The 23,743-nt window shown below is 39.8% G+C and overlaps 2 protein-coding genes and 1 non-coding gene across 3 annotated transcripts; all 3 read left to right on the top strand.

The window, feature by feature from the left end:
- Nucleotides 1-645: 645 nt before the first annotated feature.
- Nucleotides 646-752, top strand: LOC112168521. Its single transcript, XR_002924282.1, has one exon. It is a non-coding gene; the product is annotated as a small nucleolar RNA R71 (small nucleolar RNA).
- Nucleotides 753-9,399: 8,647 nt separating this feature from the next.
- LOC112202874 lies at nucleotides 9,400-14,752 on the top strand. The gene is made up of 11 exons (XM_040505648.1): nucleotides 9,400-9,946; nucleotides 10,160-10,280; nucleotides 10,452-10,540; nucleotides 11,100-11,514; nucleotides 11,604-11,704; nucleotides 12,343-12,409; nucleotides 13,035-13,262; nucleotides 13,569-14,030; nucleotides 14,231-14,303; nucleotides 14,403-14,467; nucleotides 14,612-14,752. Exons 1-10 carry the CDS (start codon nucleotides 9,435-9,437, stop codon nucleotides 14,411-14,413), a joined length of 2,079 nt encoding a protein of 692 aa, XP_040361582.1. The 5' UTR covers nucleotides 9,400-9,434; the 3' UTR covers nucleotides 14,414-14,467; nucleotides 14,612-14,752.
- Nucleotides 14,753-15,287: 535 nt separating this feature from the next.
- LOC112202873 lies at nucleotides 15,288-23,156 on the top strand. Its single transcript, XM_024343892.2, has 9 exons — nucleotides 15,288-15,437; nucleotides 16,322-19,477; nucleotides 19,571-19,651; nucleotides 20,385-20,537; nucleotides 20,846-21,009; nucleotides 21,111-21,258; nucleotides 21,434-21,556; nucleotides 22,073-22,160; nucleotides 22,709-23,156. The coding sequence occupies exons 2-9, from the start codon at nucleotides 16,397-16,399 to the stop codon at nucleotides 22,900-22,902; spliced, it is 4,032 nt and encodes a 1,343-aa protein (XP_024199660.1). The 5' UTR covers nucleotides 15,288-15,437; nucleotides 16,322-16,396; the 3' UTR covers nucleotides 22,903-23,156.
- The last annotated feature ends 587 nt before the right edge of the window (nucleotides 23,157-23,743 follow it).

Raw genomic sequence — 23,743 nt, 5'->3', positions numbered from 1 at the left:
TGATTTTGGTTCTGCAACAAAGTCTGAGTAGAAACAGTTAAAGTTTTTATAATCTCATCATAGTTATTAGAAGAAGAAGATGAAGAATTCGAAGGATTAGAGTTTAGAGGAGCCTGTGGCTTTGGGAAGAAGCCTGGAGGACGTTGATTGAAGGCTTGAGAAGCTGGTTGGGCGTTTTCATTGTCCTTCCAACGAAAATTGGGGTGATCCCTCCATCCAGGGTTGTAGGTGTTAGAATATGGGTCATTCCTTGGACGTTGGTACCCTTGTTGGAACCCTAGGGCGTTGACACCTTCAAAGTTTCCTCCTTCCATGAGTTGAGGGCATTGATCAGACATATGCCCTTGCATTGAGCACACTCCACATACCATAACTTGTCCCTTCATTCCCTGAGAAACAATAGAAGTAAGCCTGTTAATTTTATCTTCCAATTGAACCAATGTACTTACCTCATTAACTTTTTCACGTGTATGGGTGGGCTTGGAACCGCCATATTGTTGTTGATTCAGGGCCCTATTCTCAATTAAGATCATTCCAGCTGCAGGTTCCTTGTCAACAAATGATCCTCCTGAAGCTGCATCGAGCATATCTCTTTCCAAGTTGGTGAGACCATCATAGAAGCAAGTGAGCAAGGTCTCATTCTTCATGCCATGTTGAGGGCATTGAGTGATGAGAGTTTTGAACCTTTCATAATACTCTGCATAGGACTCATCTTGCCCTTGTTGAATTCCACTTATCTTCTTCCTAAGCATGATGATCCGAGATGTAGGGAAATATTTTTCCAAAAATGCTTTCATCATGTCTGCCCAAGATGTGATGCGTCCACTTGGCAACTCATAAAGCCATTGCTTTGCCTTGTCAGCCAACGAAAATGGGAAGGCTTTCAACTTCAAGATTTGCTCATCAGCTCCTTGTGGCTTCATGCTTGTGCAAATGAACTGAAACTCCATTAAATGCTGATTGGGATCTTCCATAGAGTGTCCATGGAATGTAGGAAGACGATGAAGTAGCCCAGACTTCAACTCAAAGTCAGCTGTTGCTCCTTCAACTGCATCAGGGTAGGTTATACAAGTGGGGACACCACCTGGTGGAATCACAGAAGTTGAAAGTTGCCTAATGGTGAGAGCCATTGGTGGAGGTGTTGGCGTTGAAACTTGCTCTTGAAAGAGTGATGAGATGTCGTACACTTCTTCTTCTTCTTTTGGTGAAGACGAGCTTGCTTCCTTCAACTTGTTTTTGCTTCGAATTGTTTTCAGAAGTTCAGGATCAAAAGGAACAAGCTCGCCTTTTGGATTTTTCCTTGTATGCATAAACGAGTTGAAGTGCCTGAGGAACAAACAAGAATGGCGTTAGAACCCTAAGAAAAAAAACGAAAAACAAGGGGAAATAAATGTAAGGGACGAAATTATGAAAAACTAACACAAAACAAATTTTATTTCAACTAGAACTCGTAAATCAAGTTAGAAAAGAAATAGAATTCTAATCGTTAACAAAAACTTTCTCTCTACGTCGTTCGGTAACTCCTTTCCAACACGACCAGGTAGGTAAGGAACGATTTTGGTGGAGACAAAGCTCACTTGAAAACACTTCTCGTATCCAGACCAATCCTAGACATCGTGTTGTAATAAGATGCGCCTAGAGGACGTAGAGATAGAGTCAACGTTAAAAACAAGAATTCCAAAACTATTCAAGTATGATTTACAACTTCTAACCGAAACTTGAATTAAACTAAAAATTAAAATTGTGAAAAATAAGTATTTTTCAATCCCCGGCGACGCGGCGCCAAAAATTGATACGCTAGAAACAAGCGCTCAACTTAACCCTGCAAGATGTAGTCGTTAGCAATATAGAGTAAGCAAGGATCGTTCGATGCCAAGGATTGAGGGTAACCAATTAATCACAAGGAGAAATAAAAATAAACTAATCTAAACTAATCAAAGAACACAAATCAAACAAACAAAGAAACTAACTAAAAGAAAGGAAAACAAACGTAGAATAGGGAAAAGGAGAGAGGAAGCAACGAAATAAAAGAAGAAAGGAAAAAAATAAATGTTTTGGGGGTTTTTAAGTTTTACGAAAATTAAAGGAAAACAAAGAAAGCAATTTCGAATTTTAAGTTGAAAAACAATATGGAGAAGACGTTAGAGACTCGGAAATCCACCACCAATTACTTTCGAACAATGTTAAGTTAACCTAGTTTCAATTACTAAGGTGTGAACAGAAATCAACCAAGAAACAAGTCGGAGCAGATCATGTCCCTTATTAATGTTTCCCTAATTACTTAGTCTACGTGAACGCACAATAGCTAAGCCTATCAAACATGCAATCAAGGTATAGAACGCTATCCTATCAACAACACATATAGTGTCAACATATTTGAAGCATTAAGATCTCATGGAAACGATTGATTATAGAGTTGCAGTCTAGTGTGGAACGCCTACCTAGCATGCTCTTCTAGTTGTTTAAAACATCAACTTTTGTTCAAAGCCTTGCATACTTGTGGATTAGAAAACAAAACGATTAGGTGAATTATTTTCTAAACCTAGCTCCAATTACATGCATAAATCCTATGTTCGCGACCATAAAACATACACATGCAAAAGTTTTCAATCAATCAGAGATAAACAACCAACCCACACCATAGATCAAGAAACTAAGTTTAATCAAACAGATGTTCTACATAATTGGGGCTTCAAACCTCGCCCCTAACAAAAATAACTAGCCACACATGGTCTTAAATTCAACAATTAAAAGCATGAGTAATCGATTACAAGAGGATAAAAACCGTAAAGAGCAGAGTATGAGAGCCACGAATTCACTTTTAGGCAGCCTTAGATGCAGGCAATCCTTCAAGATGGGGCACGGCAGGAGCTTGATGGAGATGGATGGTGATGTGCACGGTTTTCCTTCTTGAAGACTTGGGAATTTTAGACTTTGTGTGCTAGGGTTTTGGGAGCAGAAGCGGCGCTGTAGGATGGTGTGTCTCAACGTGTTATACTGCTCTATATATATAGAATACACAGCCCTAGTTTCCTTTCCCAATTCTGCTTTGAAAACCTCTCCTAATTGCTTGAGGATCACTCTACTTGGTGCATAATTAAATGATTTTCAAGCCTTAGTAATCTTCCCAAAATCTTGAGGAATCATTCTAGGACTCTCCTTCATGTTTGCAGCAGCAATAACCTTCCAAAAATGCCCCCAAAATTCGTCCACAAAAGATTTCTGCCAAACAGTCCTGTTTCGACTAGGTTTCGATTTCTTACTCTGAAGCTTCCTTCTTGGACAAGGAACGACTTCGTCTTGACAAGTTTCTGGATGGTTCTTGACTCCCACGTGTTCTATGACATCATATCATCTAGAATGATCGATAACCTTCTGGAAAAACTCCAAGAAAATCGCCGGAAAAGATCTCTCAAAAAGCTTCGTGAAAAGCTGACAGTTTCTGCCTTATCGGGAAACATACTTCGACTTTGATTTCCTACTGCCTCGTTGATGATTTTGACCTGTTCTTTGGCTGTAGTTGAAGTATAACATCATGTCTTCAAGGATCGCTGGTCCTTTCTTCAAATGTGAAGCTGGAATGATGCAATAATTTCTCCTCAAAACCGTTCCCAGAAAGCTGATTCTGAAACTGCAGTTTTCTGCTTTGCAGCAACTGTTTTGCACAATGAATTCCGTGGACTTTCCTTGTAATTTCTGGCCAAATGGTTGATCAAACTTGGTCCTCTGCATCAGTACTTCATGTTTCATGGCTTCGTTGCTCCCTTTCAGCTCTTATTTCTCTTGAATCACTTCACGAACTACCTAAAAAGAAAACAAAGTTAAAACTGACTTTTTAAAGGAAATAGCTAAGAAAAGTGTAAGGGATTTCACACTATATTCGTCGCATTTATGCTCCTATCAGGTTGCGGGGCTAGTGCATCGACAGTAGCTCGGGGGGCTTGGGGGGTGCTGGCTTGTGGAGGAGATCGGCGACGTGACTCGTGGTGAGGCTAGTTTTGTGGTGGGACTTATGGGCGGTGCGGCTGGTTTCGTGGCGAGACTCGTGGGCAACGATGCACGGGCAGTTGCAGACGTGATGGAGTGGTGGACTGGCTTGGGTCAACCCAGTTTTGCTGGGCCTTGAGTTGGACTCTTCTCTTCTCTTCTAATTTAGGCTGAGGTTTTTTAGCCTTAAGCCCTTTTCTATGTTTTTTAGTTAACTCTAAATTACAATAAATTCCTTGTATTTAGGAAGCTAAGCATCGTTGTGCACACTCTATGTATTTCTAGCGCCTCTAGAGTAGTACCAAAGAAAGATTCCTGCTATATCTACGTATTTAATTATATAATGAGTAGGTATATTTCTATGTACCACTGTGGGTACTACCACTATTTTCTTGTCTGCCTATGCCCTTAAATGACAGTAGTATGTAACGGCTTAGTCTGGCTTGTGATGAATATAACAATCATTGATCGATTGATTCAAAAAAAAAAAAGAAGAAGATACAACCAAATAATGAAAACTGCAATTAATGAAATTTTAATTGATAGAGTTCTAGATTCCATCATTTCAGAATTTCTCAAGGATTTAAAATGTTCTCATCCAAACGCGGCCTAATACTCACTTTTCGTTGGAAAAAAAAAACTTCAACCGATTTCTCGCCTTCTAAGATTAACTTTTTGTGTCTTTAGCATCACGGTCGCCAACTTGTCGTGTCCATGGCATTGTTAAGTTGATGACATGTTTAGCTTTAGTATTCGTCCTATAGGACAATAGTAAAATTATTTGTTCTTGAGGAGCAAATGCTTGTTTGAAAACAAAGACAAGCCTTCCAAGTAGGTTTGTTTAGTGTTAGTATTTGTCTACACAAATAAATCTTTCATGGGTATGATGATTGAAGTACGACCAAGGACTTTGTTTCAATCCAAGCTAAGGAGGGCTTTCGCCTTTTAATGACAAACTAAACTCCTTAAGGCAAGATTCTCTAATAGTAAACTAAATTGTTCAAAAACCCCCGTCTCTCTTCCTTCTCTCTAAAAGCTAGAGAGAAAGTAGATCTCGTCCTCTCCTCCCCCTTCTCTTTGGCTTAGATCGGGATCCTTTCAGATCTTGATCGCAGGCTAGAGAATAGGGGGAGTGTGTTTGTCGGTCGGGCAGCTAGTCCCGGTAGTTAGCATAGAGATCCAGTCTTATCCATAGAGATCGCTGCTGGCGTCATCACCTCAATCCCCCTCCCATCCTTTTTCTTACTTTTCTTCAACCCACCCTACCCAAATCCAGAACCTGTTATTCCTTCTTTGGCCAACCGCAACAAGTTTCATACCTTCTATTTTTCTAGAAAAAAGTCCCCGAAACCGTATGGTGTTATGGACTCTAGAATGACCCAGTCTCTTCGAGGGACAAGTGTATGGGGAGATCGATCGAGATTCCACCATAGGTGCCGGATAGAAGGCTTGCAAGCTTCATGCAACCGAGCAGGGGAAGGAGGGTGATGTGTGAGGTAGCTTCGACATGGTTTCTGTGGAGGCTTGGAACATTTGTTGGGGCTTCACCGGAGGCTTAGTGCTTAGGATCTTCTCTTCCTCTTTCGATTGTAGGTGGTCTCAAGTTAGATCCAAAGAGGTCTTTTTTCCGGTTTTCTTGATGGGGGAAGACCGTGGACGGCCACCGAAGCGGTGATGGGCGGCGGCCGCATCTTCTGAAAGGTCAGAACCGGTCGATCTAGGGGTGGGAGGCGAAGGGTTTGGGTAGTGGGCTGTTGGGCCTCTACTGATCTGGGCTGCAGATGCAGGCTGGTGAATTGGGCCTATTGGTTCAGTTCCCCTTTCCTCCAACACTTGTGTTGGGCTTGGTTTTGGGATTTCTGGGAGGCGGCCTATCCTGCTCTTTACCCTGTTCCTCGAATATTGTTGTGGCTGTGTTGAGTGTTGCGACGTACACTAAGAGGGTCTTAGGTGTCAAGATGTTCAGACCAGTGGTTCCATCCTCAGGCAATGTCGGGTTAGGGAGTTTTTTTCAATTATGTATTTTGTTTTCAGCAGTTCCTTTAGGATTTTAGTCTTTTTGGAGTTTCTGTTTTTGAATTTTAGTACTCTATGAGCTTGCATTGTAATATGAGGGGTGCTTGTACCCTTCATACTTGACCGAGTGAGGTCGTCATGATTTCGATCAATGGATTAGTTTTCCGTTGCCCTAAAAAAAAAAATGCTATGAAGCTCATTAAGGAATGAATACTAAACGAAGAAAAAAACAGAAAAAAAGGAAAAAAAAAAGATTGGGGGGGGGGGGGGGGGGGAACCTTATGACATGATGCCTCAACACGGATTAGTCTCTTATTTAGGACAATAGCTGCACTCTTAACATAATTTACCGACTGCGGCTTGGGGGAATGGCGGAGCTAGCACAAAACTTTTGGGGGGCCAATGATATATTTTCTCTTAATAATGTGTAATTTTTGAAAACTATGAATAATCAAATGCAGCTACATGGAGGTTTAGGGGAGTCATGAACAACTCATAGCATAATGAGGACTTGATTAAGTTGATTGTAAGTCTGTCGTTGTGCATGGGCACTGTAAATAATTTGGTTTATCTAAACGATTTTTCGTATGATAAGTTTATCTACACAAAACCCTAGTGAGGCCAGAGAAATTCTAACAAGTGTTTGACGACCTTCAAACTTAGATTTTGCTTGTTCTCAAGCAAACAAAATTTGTGGCCTATTGCTTTGTGCAATGTGCTGTATAAAATTTGTTCAAAAGTGGTGGCCAATCGACTAAAAATGATTTTGCCTGAGTTGATCTCTCATTTCCAGAGTGCTTTTGTGCCAGGGAGATTAATTACTGATAATATTCTAGTGGCTAATGAGATTGCCCATTTTGTTCATAACAAAAGAGAAGGGAGTGAAGGTCATCGTATGGCTTTGAAACTTGATCTTAGCAAGGCTTATGATATGATGGAATGGTCTTTTCTCCGGAAGGTGATGATTCGATTTGGTTTTGCACATGATTGGATCGAATTAGTGATACAGTGTGTCAGTTCTGTGAGATATTCCTTCTTAATTCGTAGAGGATTGAGGCAGGGGGATCCTTTATCTCCTTACTTATTTTTGATTGGAGCTGAGGGGTTTTCTGCTTTGTTGCAAAGGAAACAGGATGCTGGTCTTTTGCCAGGAATCGGAGTATGTGACGATGCTCCCTATGTTAATCATCTTTTGTTTGCAGATGATAGTATGCTTTATGCTCATGCATCTTTAGAGGCTTGTTATGAGATTCAGGATGTCATTGAGACATATGGGAGAGCTTCAGGTCAGTTGGTTAATCTTAGTAAAAGTTCTGTTGTGTTTAGCAAGAATGTATCAGAAGAGATGAGAGAGGAGGTCTCTAGTTTATTGGGGGTTGAAGTGGTAGCTTCCCATGAAAAATATCTAGGGCTTCCTACCTACGTGGGGAGGAAGAAGACTGCTACATTCAAATATATTAAAGATAACTTGGCCAAGAAGATTGCAGGTTGGCAGGGTAAGATGTTGAGTGGTGCAGGGAAGGATATTTTGATTCGGGTAGTAGCTCAAGCTTTACCTTCTTATGCTATGAGTGTTTTCCAGTTGACAAAGAATTTTTGTGAGGATTTGGAACAATGTGTGCCAGATTTTGGTGGGGTACGACTCTGGATAAGAGGAAAATACATTGGAAGACTTGGAATGCCTTGTGCAATCCAAGGGAGGAAGGAGGATTGAGATTTCGGAGTCTTACAACTTTCAATTCGGCAATGCCAGCAAAACAAGCATGGAGGGTAATTCTTTATCCGGACTCTCTCATTGCTAGAATTTATAAAGCCAAGTACTTTCCAGAGTCTTCTTTTTGGGAGGCTCCACCCCATGCTTCTCCCTCGTTTTCCTGAAGAAGTATTAGTTCTACTAGGGATCTCTTGAAGGAGAATTCTTGTTGGCAAATAGGTAATAGGGAGGAGGTTAACATATGGTCAGAGTGTTGGATTTCTGCTTTGCAAGCTGGGAGGCCGAGGCATAATGTTTCAGTTATGGGGGAGGTTAGCAAAGCTAGTGATTTGATTGCAGTTACGGGAGTTTGGAATGAGCCTCTGATTTAAAGGCTGTTTGATAGAGCGGAGGCCGAGATCATTTTAAATATCCCACTCAGTCGTAGGAATATCTCTGATCGATTGGTGTGGAGGTTGGACAAAAATGGTGAATTTTCTGTTAAAATGGCTTACCGGTTTTTGTTTTTTCATTCTTCTTGTCGGAGTCCTTTTACTTTGGCGGTAAATGGGAGATTTTGGAAGAGGATTTGGAAGGTTTCGATTCCTAATGCAGCAAAAGTGTTTGCTTGGAGGGTGTGTCATGATATTGTACCATCAGTGGAGAGGTTAGCTACAAGGCATATTCAGGTAGAATCTCATGGATGCGTTTTGTGTGGAGGGAGCAGTGAGTCCACTTTACATCTCTGTAGAGATTGTCCTTTCACGCGGCAGGTGCTGTAGGGCTATGGACTTCTGAGGAGGACATGTTTTGATCCACAAGTAGCAGACTGTGATTTATTGACATGGTTTGAGTATTGTGTGAGGATTTTATCTCTTACCGAGTTAGGGGTGTTGATTTTCCTACTGTGGAGTATTTGAAAAGAAAGAAACTCACGAGTTTGGGAGGGGAAGAGTGCGTTGGCTTGTGATGTTTTGCTTAGAGCTGATGCTCGTATGCAAGAGTTTCGTGTTCATAACACCAAATTTGCAGTGGCTAGTGCTAGAAGAAGAACAGTGCAATCATGGGTGGCTCCATCAATAGGAGTGTTAAAAATCAATGTTGATGGCTCCTTTCATCATATCACTAGGTCTGGAAGTTTTGGTTTTGTAATTAGAGATTTAAGTGGTGCCATGTTAGCTGGAGGTGCAGGTCCTCTACGCGGACTGATATCAACAGAACATGCCGAAGTTTTGGCGTGTAGGAATGCAATTAACTTTGCAATTGATCATGGTTTTGTTCCAGCCCTGTTGGAGACTGACACACAAGAGGTGCAGCGTCAACTAGCTGCCCAAGCTAGCCATAATGCTTCAGCCTTGGGACGACTTTATGAGGATCTGAGTCTACTCGTGGATTCTCAAAATCTTTTGAAAGTTAGCTATGTTAGTAGAAAGGCAAATGTAGTTGCCCACATGTTAGCTGCACATGGTAGTTCTATAGTGCAGGATTGCTTTTATTTTTCATTCCCTAGTTATCTAGCAGCTGCAATTGCAGCTGAGCTCCCAGTTGTGTAATATAAGTTCATCAATAAAGGGCTAACATATTTTCTATCAAACAAAAAAACCAAACAAAATTTAGATTAATTCGTAACACAAAAACAAATCGATTACCTTATCACTTGTAGTCGTACTCCGATCGGGCGCCGGCCGGAAAAAGGAAAGTCAAATGCAGAGTCCAAATCACACACTTTCCACTCGAAATGACGAAAACGCCCCTCCTCCAACACCCGCCACACAATTCCTGGACTCGCAAAGCAAACTGGTGGTCACCAATCAACGGTCGAGTTCTACACCCACTCCGACCCTCTCACTCTCGCTCTCCGACCCCAAAAACCTCGATGATCATCTCCAAAGCTTCAAACTTTACTGCCCACGGAGCTCTATCCCCTCTCTACACCCCCAAATGGGCCCTCAAAAGCCCACACCCTCACGTCTGCATGGTCTTCTCGTCCTCCGCCGACGGACCCAGATGGAACCAGTGCCACCATTTCAACGGCAACAAGAACGGCGCCGTATACAAGAAACCCAGAAGCGAAGAAGAGGCAGATGAAGAAGGAGGAGAGAGAAGGGTGAGCTGTGAAGTGGATATGATTTCGTGGCGGGAGCGCCGAGTCAAGGCCGAGATTTCGGTCAATGCCGACGTCGGTTCCGTCTGGAACGCTCTCACGGATTACGAGCGTCTTGCTGACTTCATCCCCAATCTTGTTTCCAGGTACCACTAGGAATCCAATTGGTTTTGGGTAATTTGGTAAAGTTGGCATCTTTTGAGTAGTGTTTGATACTAAATGAGCTCTGAATTCAATTGGGATTTTGGTAAAGTTGGGATCTTTGATTAGTGTTTGATATTAAGTGAGCTCTGAATTCAATTGGGTTTTTCGTAATGTTGTAAAGTTGGAATCTTTACTTGGTGTTTTGATGGTTTTAGTGGGAGGATTCCATGTCCACATCCTGGGCGTATTTGGCTGGAGCAGAGAGGCTTGCAGAGAGCACTGTATTGGCACATTGAAGCTCGAGTTGTTTTGGACCTTCAGGAGTTTTCCAATTTGGTTAGGACTAAATTGAAGCCTAGTTCTTGTATTTGGTGCTTATCATTTGGTTGAATAGTATTTCGGGAGCAGGGTATTGTTTAACGTGCAAGTGGGTTGCTGTAAAGTTCTGATATTTGAGTATTTTATTTTGTTGCAATTACTAATCTTGAGCTGTGGTTTGTGTTTTAGAGTGGTAATGATCGTGAGCTTCACTTTTCCATGGTTGATGGGGACTTCAAAAAGTTTGAAGGCAAATGGTCTGTGAAATGCGGGACAAGGTAGGATTGAGGTACTCTGATTGTGAGTTAACAAGGATTTACATTACCCTTGCATCTTTTGGGTTTATATATGCTCTTTCTATTTGCTTTTTTGTACCCCTCTTAATTTAGTGCGAAATCTTCGTGGCATCTTTTAGCGGTTATCGGTCAGTTTAACTTTTTGCTGCAGTATAGTATGCGTATGATTTGATCTTTATCACATGCTTGGCTCTGTTTTTTTCACTTTAATAGTTGTTATATAACTCCCAGTATTTTCTGCCACCATGCCTGATAAGTATAAGTAGTTATTACAGCTGAAAAGCTTTTGACACATAAAGGAATGTGGCCTGATAAAAGATATTTTCTTTGCTGAGGAGATGATTTCCACATCTCAGTCGATTCACAACAGGTCTTAGAAATAAATTTTAGCAAGTTCAATGCATTATAGGTCTTCAAATCTAGTATTTATCTTCCGTGCCTCTTGGAAATTAGAACACATCGGATATACAGTTATGTGATATGAGCTACTGAAGTCGCGTTTTGTTTTCCTAATTTCCTCTTTTCTCACTAATCATTGTAGGTCATCATCAACAATTTTATCATATGAAGTAAATGTAATACCGAGATTCAACTTCCCTGCCATTTTCTTGGAGAGGATTATCAGATCAGATCTCCCTGTCAATCTTCGGGCCTTGGCTTGTAGGTCTGAAAAGGCTTTTGAAGGGGGGAAAAAGATAGCAATAGAAGAAAGCTCCAAGCCTAGCATGACTAATGGTGTCACTAGTTCACTCCAAAAAGACATGGATGGTTCTTTGTGTGAAAAGGATTATACACTTAACGAGTTTAAAGAGAATTTACCTGGCCCTACTGCTAAATCTTTGCCCCCAGCTTCTTCTGAGTTGAATAGTAATTGGGGTGTTTTTGGAAAAGTCTGCAGACTTGATAGGCCTTGCTTGGTGGATGAGGTTCATCTTCGGAGATTCGATGGTCTATTGGTAACCAATTGATTCTTGACTATTCTCATCTAGCCTAGGGAGAGCCTCTTCTGTTTTAGCAATTGATGATAAAATGATTTTGGCTGAAGGAAAATGGAGGCGTCCATCGTGGTGTTGTTGCTAGCATAACAGTAAAAGCTCCTGTTCGTGAAGTATGGGGTGTTTTGACAGCTTACGAAAGTCTTCCCGAGTATGCTGCTTTCACTTGTTCAGTTATGCATCTAGATAAATGTTGCTTACCATTTAGACTAGTAACTTTTGAAAAGCCTGATGAAGAGGTTGGCAGAAAGAACTATCATACATAAAAAGAAAATTCATGATTCATATCATACATAACCTATCACAGCTTTAGTTAGCTAAATATCTGAATTAAAACTTAGCATAGGGTAAAAGGATTCCCAAGTTCACTTCCATTCTTTATCGCTCTTGGACTTGATGAGATTAATGAGTAGACTTGATAATAGAAAAGGCAAATCCCTTATGATAGGTTTTTGATAGAGTGAATAGATCTGCCCTTTTCTTGAAATGTCTATTCTGATTCATTATCTGATTTGAAGCTGAGACATGGTAGATATGTATTTCAAATTCTCTGTCAACTATAATAGTGGTAAGTTGATAATAATAATATTTGTACATTGTCTTAACTTTCTGCCTAGTGTGAATTAGTGAAATCAAGTATTTATTTTATTTGTTTTTATTTAAAAAAAAACAAAATAGTTATATAACATAAAGGAAAAGAAGGAAAGGTAAGCTATTAATTTCTGCAAGTTGGTTTTACGATTGCTTGCAGCAGCCTGATTGTTTACCTGGTGAAATTTTATCTTTCAGGATAGTCCCGAATTTGGCAATCAGTCGGATATTGTCAAGAGAAAACAACAAAGTCCGAATTCTTCAGGTACAAGTTGTGCCTTCCTTTGTAAACTGAGCAGAATCTTTAGTTAACTGAGGATCAGATGAAAACTAGTTTTTGTCCATCCTCTCAATGAATCTTATAATTTGATAAAGAGATGGTGCTAAGAATCCCAAAGATAGTTGATTGAATAAAGGTTTACTGAGAAGTACAAGGTCTTCGGGAGTGTGAAGAAGTGGAAAGTCTTATGGAGGTACAATGTAGGTGGTGGGGCTGGATTTCAAGGACTTCCTTTGCCATCTCTACAGACTGGATGACTGGTTATTTAGAGATACACTTGGTTATTATATCACAAAAAAGAAGTGAACTGCTGAAGACATCTTGTCCACTTTGATTTCTATTGAGGTTAATCTATTTATTTCTCATAAATGTTAAATTATGAAGTAGTTCTGTAAGTTTTTGAGTTCAAACATGAAGAAAAGGTTTATCAGCAAAGAAATGAGAGATGGCAACATATAAGGATTTATGTTATTGGTACCACTCTGGGGCTCAGTGCTACACTATGCTTCCAGGATTACCATAGCACCACTAGCTATGGTTTCCTTGATGTTATTAGTGTTCTTCTTAAAATCATATACCGAAATTGATGTAATTTATCTGTAATATGCAGGAAGGATGTAAGGGCTTACTTTATATGGTACTTCATGCACGTGTTGTCCTAGACTTGTGCGAACTGCTTGAACAGGAGATAAGTTTTGAACAAGTTGAAGGGGACTTCGACTCATTTAGGGGTAAATGGGTTCTTGAGCAGCTAGGAAGTCATCACACGCTGTTGAAGTACACTGTTGAATCGAAAATGCGCAAGGATACTTTTCTCTCTGAAGCTATAATGGAAGAGGTTGGTATAAAATACTTGCTTCTGCTTAATCTATTGTCTTTGGAGAACATTGTTAGTGTAAAAACCTCAGTGCATGATGTATTGTTAGAGGAGTTTGTCATGTTGCTGAAGAGAATACTTATTTTTGGGTTTTCCTATGAAGCAATTATTTATGGAATCACTAACTGAATCTCTGGACACCTTTATACATCTTCATTAAACCCAACTTTATATTTAAAATCAGTCTGCATAGTTTTTCAATCATAACTTGGATGTGAGCCTTGACAAGAAAACATTAATTGAGTCATAATTGTCATGACATTGTAGGTCATATACGAAGATCTCCCTTCAAATTTATGTACAATACGAGACTACATAGAAAAGAGGGAGGTAGCACAGTCATCGAAAGCATGTGATGAAAAAATAAGCTTGGAGGAACAAACTGCTTCATCCAGTACAGACCATAATGATGATGGTTGTATAACAGTTGATCAATTGTCTGATTCCGATGCTCAGAGTTCATCTAGTCAAAGGCCAAGGGTCCCAGGATTGCAGAGGGATATTGAAGTTTTGAAAGCCGAGCTCCTGAAATTTATTGCAGAGCATGGGCAGGAAGGATTTATGCCCATGAGAAAGCAACTTCGTTTACGGGGAAGAGTAGATATTGAGAAAGCAATCACACGCATGGGTGGATTCAGAAGGATTGCAACACTGATGAATCTTTCTCTTGCTTATAAGCATCGAAAACCAAAGGGTTACTGGGATAATCTTGAGAATTTGCAGGAAGAGGTAGGTGCAAACTGTAACCGCTTTTCCCATTTCTTTTTGGAAGCATAGCATTTCATCTATTTTTGGCATGTAAATCACTAGCGAATAAAAACTAATCAGGATTGAGGACAACTTACTATGTGGTAAATCTTAAGATCTATCTCTCACAAAATAAAAGTGCTAAATTCCTGGTTTTAACAGAATTCCATTTTATATTGCAGATTAGTCGATTTCAGAGGAGCTGGGGAATGGACCCTTCATACATGCCCAGCAGGAAGTCATTCGAGCGTGCAGGTATGGAATCAAAATGGCCAACAACATGATTGATGCTGTATAATCTACAGATTTTCTTCTTGTTTTCGTCTTCATTGTTCGTTAACTTCGTGGAACTAGACAAGGTTTGAACCTAAGAGTTACCTCAATCCACTGAATCAATTTACACCGGAAGCAAGGCCTAGGTAGGACATGTTAGAAGGATATCATAATCTCATGTCTGGTTATAGATTGTTTTAGCATTGTATATGGCCAGATATCACCATTTGGGATCAATGTTAATAATTTTATCTTCCTATTGAACCACTTCTGTATTTGACCTCTGACAGGGCGGTATGACATTGCGCGTGCATTAGAAAAGTGGGGCGGCCTTCATGAAGTTTCACGTCTTCTGTCACTCAATGTGAGGCACCCCAATAGACGGCCGAACATTGCCAGGGATGTAAAAAGTGATCGTGTAGTATCAACTAACGCAGAGGGTGCAAAAGATGCACCATCCAATCCCTACGTATCTCAAGATACACAAAAGTGGATCTCAGAATTAAAGCATTTGGATATCAATTGGGTAGAATAGAAATGATTCATTATCTGTCTTAGAGCATTTTGGTGTACATAAAGTCATGTAAATTGAGTTTACAAGTTGTAAACGTAGGAGAATATTGTTTTTTTTTTTTGACCAATCCGGCCAATCGTGTGAGAGCTACTATATCTTTCCGGTGAAGCAAATCATGCGGTAAATAATGTCATTCATGATGCGGTAAATAATGTCATTTCAGTTGGAATTGGTAAAGCTGGATTAAATAACCCCGCCCCCCATATTTTAACCCAACCAGTCCAACCCAAGTCACACGCTGCCAATATTTTTCTCACTCTCACCACGGAAGCACAGTCAGCACCCGCCAAGGAATGTCTCCTCTCAAACTCCAACTGGACGGACCGTGTTTCACACGCGCTGACACCGCGCGTGGGCCGCCAAGTGTTGCAGAAATAAAAAATCGTTACCGTTCAGAAAAAAAAAAAAGGCGTAAAATCTGAGAGACTTGGAAATCCTCCTTAAAAAAACCAAAAGAAAAAGTTGGAGTCTTTGAGCTCAGAGAAAAGTTGAGCACACAAGACACAGAGACTTGCAGATGATCCACCACTGTTGATTTCAAGGTACGTGTTCAAATTCATCGTCTCCGTTTTGGGTTTTTTGGGATCGGTTCTGGGTTTGTTTGATTCATTGCTGTAATGGATTGAGCTGGATCCTTGTAAAGTTTGAGTCTTTATTGTGTTTTGTGGGAGTTTGGTGGTGGATTTTGAGCTTAGGTGTAGATGGAGTTCACTGGACTGGAATTTTGATCCAGTTGGTTCGGATTTTGGGGTTTTGCTGTTGCTATTTGCTCAATTGGGGGTTTTTTTGGGATGGAATTTAAGGGTTTTGATCTTGATCTGCGTTGCATGTTGGGGGTTTAGAACCTAGGTCAAGTCTGATTTAGTCTAACAGTTTTCTAATCTGGTCAATTCCACTAGTTATCCATTCGTTCATGAATAGCTCTAATTTTATTAAGATGGTGTATTAGAAATTTTTAATATGGTGAAATTGAGTTGTATTCGTGTTGTAACGGATGTGTACCGTTTTGTTTTGCTAAGAAAATGAATGAAATGAGTGAGGAAACTATACACATGGGTATGGGAAACTAAGTTTTAACATTAATTGTTAATGCAGTCTCAAGTTTGAATTAGGCAATGTAAATCGCGGAAGATTTTTCTAGTGTGTGCTTTGGTGCTGTGGTTATGATAGCATGTATGCGAATCAGTGAATTTTTTAAATCAAATTGCTTGGTATAGATATTTAAGAGCTGTAGTTTTTCACTAGAGTCTTCGACTTGGATTGTCTATGTAAAGGCATCAACATTTTTTTTCTTTTCTGACATTGAGCTCAAACTGATTTCGGACATCTTTCTTGTTGTTCAAGGTTGTCTTCTTATAGATTTCTCAGGCACAGAGACTATTTTTGCTGGTTAACTGATCTAGTGATACTTTGTTTTCTCCCTTAGGCTCCTCTTCAAAGACTGCTGGGTTGGGAGAATGCTCTGTTCTAGCAAAAATTGCAGTTGGCTACCCATGGGAACATGCTCATGTACCATTTTTACTGCGTTTTGTATTGGTTGTTTGTCCTGGTGAAGTTTTACCTTATGGATAGAAATCTGGGTAAAGGTGCAATGGATCAACCAAAAAACTACGATCAAGTTCGATACAGCACTGTTGAAACTAGAAACGACGGATATGGGTCTGCCAATCAACGGTTTTTCCTGGATCCATCAAGTAATATTAGCACTAATATGCGACCTCCAGAGTATAATGTTTCTGGTGGAACCAGACCTGTATTAAATTACTCTATTCAGACTGGCGAGGAATTTGCTCTTGAATTTATGCGGGAAAGGGTGAACTCGAGGCAGCATTTATTAGTCCCACATGCATCTGGGGATCCTAACAGTGCTTCTAGATATATGGGTCTAAAAGGCATACTTGGAATCAGCCATACAGGCTCAGAGAGTGGGTCCGATGTTTCTATGCTGAATTTGGTAGAGAAAGATCGTGTCCCGGAAAATGAAACAAAGGCATCTTCTCCTCTTGAAAATAAAAGTTACTATGATTCAGTACGGTTACCACAACCCTCATCAAGAAATGACATCAATCGAGGACTTTCTGGTTATTCCTCTGCAGGAGTGTCTGATAGCTCATCGAAAAAAGTGAAGTTCCTTTGCAGCTTTGGTGGTAAAATCTTGCCTCGTCCTAGTGACGGAAAGCTTAGATATGTTGGAGGTGAAACACGTATTATCCGGATAACCAAGGATATCGTTTGGCAGGATCTTATGCAGAAACTGTTGGCAGTTTATGACCAAACTCATACAATAAAGTATCAGCTTCCGGGCGAGGATCTTGATGCATTAGTTTCGGTTTCTTCTGATGAGGATCTGCAAAATATGATGGAGGAATGCACTATTCTACAGGATGGAGGATCACAGAGGCCTAGGATGTTCCTGTTTTCTAGTCTTGATTTAGAGGAATCTCAATTTGGCCCTGAAAGCGTGGAGGGGGATTCTGAGATTCAATATGTTGTTGCTGTAAACGGGATGGACCTAGGTTCAAAAAAGAATTCTATTGCTTTGGCAAGTTCTTCAGGCAACAATTTGGAAGAGTTACTCAGTCTAAATGTTACAAGGGGCAGCACTCACACAGTGCTTGATGCAGCTCCTGCTGGCACTGTTCCTTCAGCGGTAGATGTGCCTTCCTCGGTTAATCAAGCTTCTCATTCAGCGGTTCCTGGTTCTTCAAGTGCTTATGAATCCAACTCACAGCTTTATCAGGGACAAAAAATGCATAGTGGAGACACCCGACAGTATCCATCGTCAGCTTTGAACCCTGTGGAGAGCTTCCCTGCAAAAGATGAACAGACTACAGTGCTCTCATCTGTTCCAGTGCAATATGATTTTGGTTCTCAACCTCCTAATTACGCAATTGGAGAAAATATAGGTTCTATGCCTATCTATGGACAGCCGATTCAACAAGGGGGTCTGATTGAAGATAAGCTATATGCTGGAATACATGGGCAAGATTCAGAATTACCCATAAAGGAGATGAAACTGAAAAGAGATAGCTCGGCCCAAAAGATAAATGAAGCTGAGAAAGTTCAATCTTTAGAGAAGGATACTCCACAGAAGGAAGCAAGAATGACAAGAGAGAGCTCTCTCCAGAAGCTAAATGAAACTGATAAAGTTCGAAGTTTAGAAAATGAGAAGACTGTTTCTGTAAATCCATATGATGGTTCTGTTCCAAATTATATTTCTAGGGATGAAGTTTCAGTTGCCAATTCAGTAGCAGAGACAGGTTCACCCTTATTGGCTACAAGAAGCAACAAAAAGCTCCAGGAACCTCGACAGAATCCAACAACCTCTGAAGATGTAAATGATGGGAAAAAGAACAATGAAGATGACCGTTTCCACACAACAACCAGCGGACTGTCTATTCCTGGATATGCTGGCTCAGAAGCTGACTCTAGATATGCTGGCTCTGAAGTTGACTCTAGATATGCTGGCTCTGAGGTTGATTCTATGGATTTTAGCTATCTTGAACAACCTGTGGTTCCTCCGCGTGTCTATCATTCAGAACGAATCCCCAGGGAGCAATCAGAACTGAACCGTCTATCAAAATCTGGGGACTCTTTTGGTTCGCCGTTTATGGTAGCTCAGGCACGTCCTGATCACAAACAACCAATCATGGAATCTGTTGAGAAATTGCATGATGAGAATGTCACTTTGCAGTCTGAGCAGTCTGTCTTACCTCCAAAACTACTGTACAAAATTCCTCAGACAGTTGAAGAGGGGCTTGAGCGAAAGGTACAAAAACCTGACTCAATACATCCAGTTGGTAATTCTGGTGATGGCCGTGAAACGGGCAGGCTAAAGGATAACTACGGAGACCGAAGTATCAGTGATAAACAAGCAGCGCTGACTCAACTAAGAGCTGGTCAAGAAACGTCTCTCAAGCCTACAGATGATTCTGCTTCAGTTCCACCAGAATTTGAATGGACTGAGATAACTGCCAGTAAGGACTACGGGAATAATGGCAAGGTTTATGTAAATCTTGTGGCTCGGAAAGAGAACCCAATTACAGGTGGTGGTAATGGCGAGTCTACTGTTGGTGTTGGCACTACAGAGCACGGGGATATTCTTATTGATATTAATGATCGTTTTCCCCGTGATTTTCTGTCTGATATATTTTCCAAAGCTAGGATAGACCAGTCTGGTGTCAGTCCACTTCCTGGGGATGGAACTGGCTTGAGCTTGAACATGGAGAATCATGAACCTATGCATTGGTCATACTTCCGAAATTTGGCTCAGAATGAATTTGTAAGAAAAGATGTCTCCCTTATGGATCAGGACCATCTGGGTTTCTCATCCCCACTGACAGGTATTGGAGAAGGAGCTCCAGTTGATTACAGCTATCCACCTTTGAAGTCTGCTGGAGTTGTTTTTGGTCACACTGAATCACATATCAGTTTTGATGAGGATATTCGGCAAGATTTGTCATCTATAACTGGACCCACCACCATAAATGTAAAGTCAGATTATAATCCTTCTCTACCTGAGGGAATTGAAAGTGAGCAGGTGGATGGGGTAAATCATAGAGTACGAGAATCAGAATATGAGGTATCTCTATCTGTTGCATTTTTTTACTTTTGACTTGCACTTTTACCATATTGACTCCGGTGACCAATTTTTGATTGCTCTCCTCACTTATAGGATGACAAGCTAGAGAACAAGAACACAGCTGGACCACCTGGTGATCTTCCTCTGGAAGATTTTGATATCACTACCTTGCAGGTATAAATCGTATAATAGTATTTTTCTTTTTTCTGTCTGCAAAATTGCAAATGTCAAAAAATGCCTCCATAATCTGTCAATGAATGCATATAGATTTTTTTTTCTTTAATCTTTTGGAGTATTAGAATTTTCAATATCCTTGGTTAACCTACTTACGCATTGCTTAAGTAAAACTTAGTAGTACTTGGATTTCATCTGGGAGCAAAAGTTTTTTCTCCATCATACAGTACTGCCTCTGCCTATTAGCCTTGTTGACAGTCCCACCATGTTTCTCTTCAGTGGTTCTAACATCACAAAAACCCCTATATCTTGAACATCATATGTTATAGACTTATATCATAGTCCTTCTTCCACTACCTACCACAGACTGCCATCACTGGCTTAGCACTGATTGAATTTCTTCATACGTTTACACCTCCAACTCTACGTTTACAACTATTTGAACCTGAATCAGTATGCAAACAAAATGTATATTTATAATCTGAATCTTGTGTCTATGCTAAATGGATCCTTGTTTTCCTTTTAGTTGCTGTGCCTGATTAAAGTTTGGTTTGTTATGCTCGTCTCCAAATAATCTTTCTTACTTTCGCACGTCAAAAGTTTAATGAAAATCTTGTAGTCCATGCCATTATATTTGATGACCAAAAAGCACCTTTGACCATGACAAATGAGATGATTTTATTGATGATTCTATTAATTCTCTTATTGGCCTTATCTATGAATTCATTATCAGATCATAAAAAATGAAGATCTTGAAGAGCTTAGGGAATTGGGTTCTGGCACGTTTGGGACTGTTTATCATGGAAAGTGGAGGGGAACAGATGTTGCCATTAAGCGAATAAAAAAGAGCTGTTTCACAGGGCGCTCATCAGAGCAAGAAAGATTGGTGAGTCGGAGCATATTGTTTTCTTATTCAATAACAACTAAGCACGTAGAGTCAGCTTCAGTCATGTGAGATGCAGCTGTGACCGTTAAGTCTAGGACGAAGAATATCTCTGCTATGAGCTTTTCTAAAAGAAGGCTGGGATCCTCCGATGTAAATTGATTGGTGGTCCTGTTTCAAATATCAAGATAACATTTAAGTGCTGTCTGGTGGCATTGACTTGCTGCATTATGCTCATTAACCAGTGATTATATGACATATAGTAACATGCAGCTCTGAATCTGTTTACTAATTTATTTATTTATTCTCAGACGGTTGAGTTCTGGCGTGAAGCTGAAATTCTTTCAAAGCTTCACCATCCAAATGTGGTGGCATTTTATGGGGTCGTGCAGGACGGACCAGGGGCAACGCTAGCCACTGTGACCGAGTTCATGGTGAATGGCTCTCTGAGGCATGTTTTACTTAGCAAGGAGAGGTGATATCTCTTACTTTAGTTATGAAAAAGATGTAATCCTTTGCAGTGGACGAGGCACTGACTGTAATCTTCTCCATTTTATTTTGGTTTTGAATTTTCAGGCATCTTGATCGTCGTAAAAGGCTCATTATTGCTATGGATGCAGCATTTGGAATGGAATATCTGCATTCCAAAAATATAGTGCACTTTGATTTGAAATGTGACAATTTGCTTGTGAACTTGAAAGACCCTTTACGACCCATTTGCAAGGTTTCTATATATATCTTTTGCTGTCTTTATTAAACTCAATTCTTAATTAGTGATTCATGATGGAATCTTGCTTATTGGAAAGGCATTTATTTTTCATCTTGTTTGTTCTGTACTGAACACATAATATGTTCCAAATTGAACATATATTTTAGCTGAAGTTGCTTATTGTTTTCAGGTAGGAGATTTTGGGCTGTCTAAAATCAAAAGAAATACCTTAGTTACGGGTGGTGTGAGGGGAACCCTTCCATGGATGGCTCCTGAGCTTCTTAATGGTAGCAGTAGTAAGGTTTCAGAAAAGGTACGCTAGAGTTCATCTCTTATGCTTATTGGCAGCAGAAGAGATTTAATTGTCCCACGGTTGTTTGTTTGTTTAATGAATCTGGAACAACTTGATTCATTCTAGTTTAAAATCACTGGCTATATGTACTCAGAGCCATACAGGAAACTCTTCACTAGCTTAGGTGGATAGTGTGCAATGTTATATAGAACTATGTTTCAAAAGTAACAAAGGGGATCTTAGTTAAATCTGTTTCTAGTGGTATTTTTGGATGATATGGTGCTCGTCCATGTTGCAGAATAGTTGCATAACCAACACAAGTTATCTTCTTTTGGACAGATATCCGATTTAAAAGAAGAAAATGACTTATCCACTGTGTTCTCTTTATATTCCAACATGAAACCTTTAGCTGTCGACTATTTGCAGTTTTCATTCCTCGCTTTTGTTTTATTTATTTTTTTCCTTTTCCTTTTTTCTTTTCTTTTTTTGGCTTGTAAGATGATGCATGTCTTTTACCTACTTTACGTCTGTTGGCAGGTTGATGTCTTTTCCTTTGGCATCGTCTTATGGGAGATTCTTACTTGTGAGGAGCCTTATGCCAATATGCATTACGGAGCAATCATAGGTGTGTACTAAGCTCTCTCTTCAGGATGTTCAGTGGCCTTCATTCCAATGTTCAAGCCACGTTTAATATCTTATTAGCTTTTGCTTAACACTGAACCTGCATCCAAGTAATGAAATCTCTCAGGCAGTTGTTGCTTGGGTCATTCCATGGTTTGGTAATTTGTTGAAGTTTACTGTTTTTCACTTTTTCTGGGTATGAATAATATCTTTTCCGGATGTATGAACTTGAGTAGGCTGATGATAATATGAAATGACATTTGGAATATTGGGTAACTGTAGGTAATACTGAGAATTTTCATTGGATTGCCTTAAAGGAGCTGTGCTTTATCCTTTATATAATTGAGTGATCTTGAAATCAGCTCAGGTTAAGGATGCATGAGTTAGTTTCATTTGATTGATTATGAAACAATCTTCAACAATAGATATGAACTTATCTGTGGTCATTCGTGATTTAAATTGGTTTTAAGTCTTTATCTTTATGTGCAGGATGTTCCTCACTGCAATAATAGAAAATATTACTTAAGTTTGTACTCTCTTTCTCGCTTGCAGGAGGCATTGTCAATAACACATTGAGGCCATCTGTACCCAACTATTGTGATGCTGAATGGAAGTTGCTGATGGAACAATGCTGGGCCCCTGATCCCACTGTCCGCCCATCATTCACGGAAATTGCCGCACGGTTGCGTGTGATGTCTGCAGCTTGCCAAACTAAGCCACAACAGCAGAACCAGGTAGCCAAGTAGCAGTGTTGGGATGAGGCCCATGCAAACTTACATTTACCATGAGATGAACATAACATAAGACTTTATTAATACTCCGTATATGTTGCTTGTGTTATATGAGTCGGGAGAAGAGCTCCCGCGTAGTAAGGGTGGAATTATAAGCTGGGTCTGGAATTGTTTCTGGACAGAGCCAGTGTATTGGTGCATAAAGGGGAATAATTGGTTGATATGTAAATTATTTGTTTGTGTGCATAGCAAATACTTTCTTTTTGGCATTTGTGTCAACTGCAACCTTCAATGCCACCACATAAACCATAATCATAACTTTCATGGTGTACCAACTTGAAGTCTCACAATTCCGAATCATCCTCCTTCAGTGGAGGAGGCTGGATTGGAAGAACTGATCCCATTCAGGCATTCAATAACCACAAGAAGAAAATATTCTAATTTTTTACAAATCAGGATATATTCACTTCAAAAAAAATAAAAAAATAAAAAAATAAAAAGCCGGAATATACACTAATGGCTGCCTTGCTAAAACCTTGCCAAACAAGAAAACCCCTATAACAAAACTCGAACGAAAAAAAGAGTACCATCTGTGCCGTTAAACAAAGCAGTTGCATCTTGCAAAATCCTCAAAATCAAGGACTAAAATATCCACAATATCCTCACTATTTCCTCGAAATTTCAGTTTTGTACAAATATCGATATTAATTTTATATGTTATTATTAGTATATTTTTAGCTGATCATACAACTTTTATCCAAAATTTTGGTAAATTTTCCATCGATATTCAATATTTTCTCGATATTTCCTTCGAACTTTTTTTAAACCATTAATATTTCCATAATCTTCGATATTT

This window comes from Rosa chinensis, chromosome 5, assembly GCF_002994745.2.
Source record: "Rosa chinensis cultivar Old Blush chromosome 5, RchiOBHm-V2, whole genome shotgun sequence".
Lineage (NCBI taxonomy): Eukaryota > Viridiplantae > Streptophyta > Magnoliopsida > Rosales > Rosaceae > Rosa > Rosa chinensis.
Note: the sequence above shows the minus strand (reverse complement) of the source record. Positions and strands in the feature narration are given on the sequence as shown.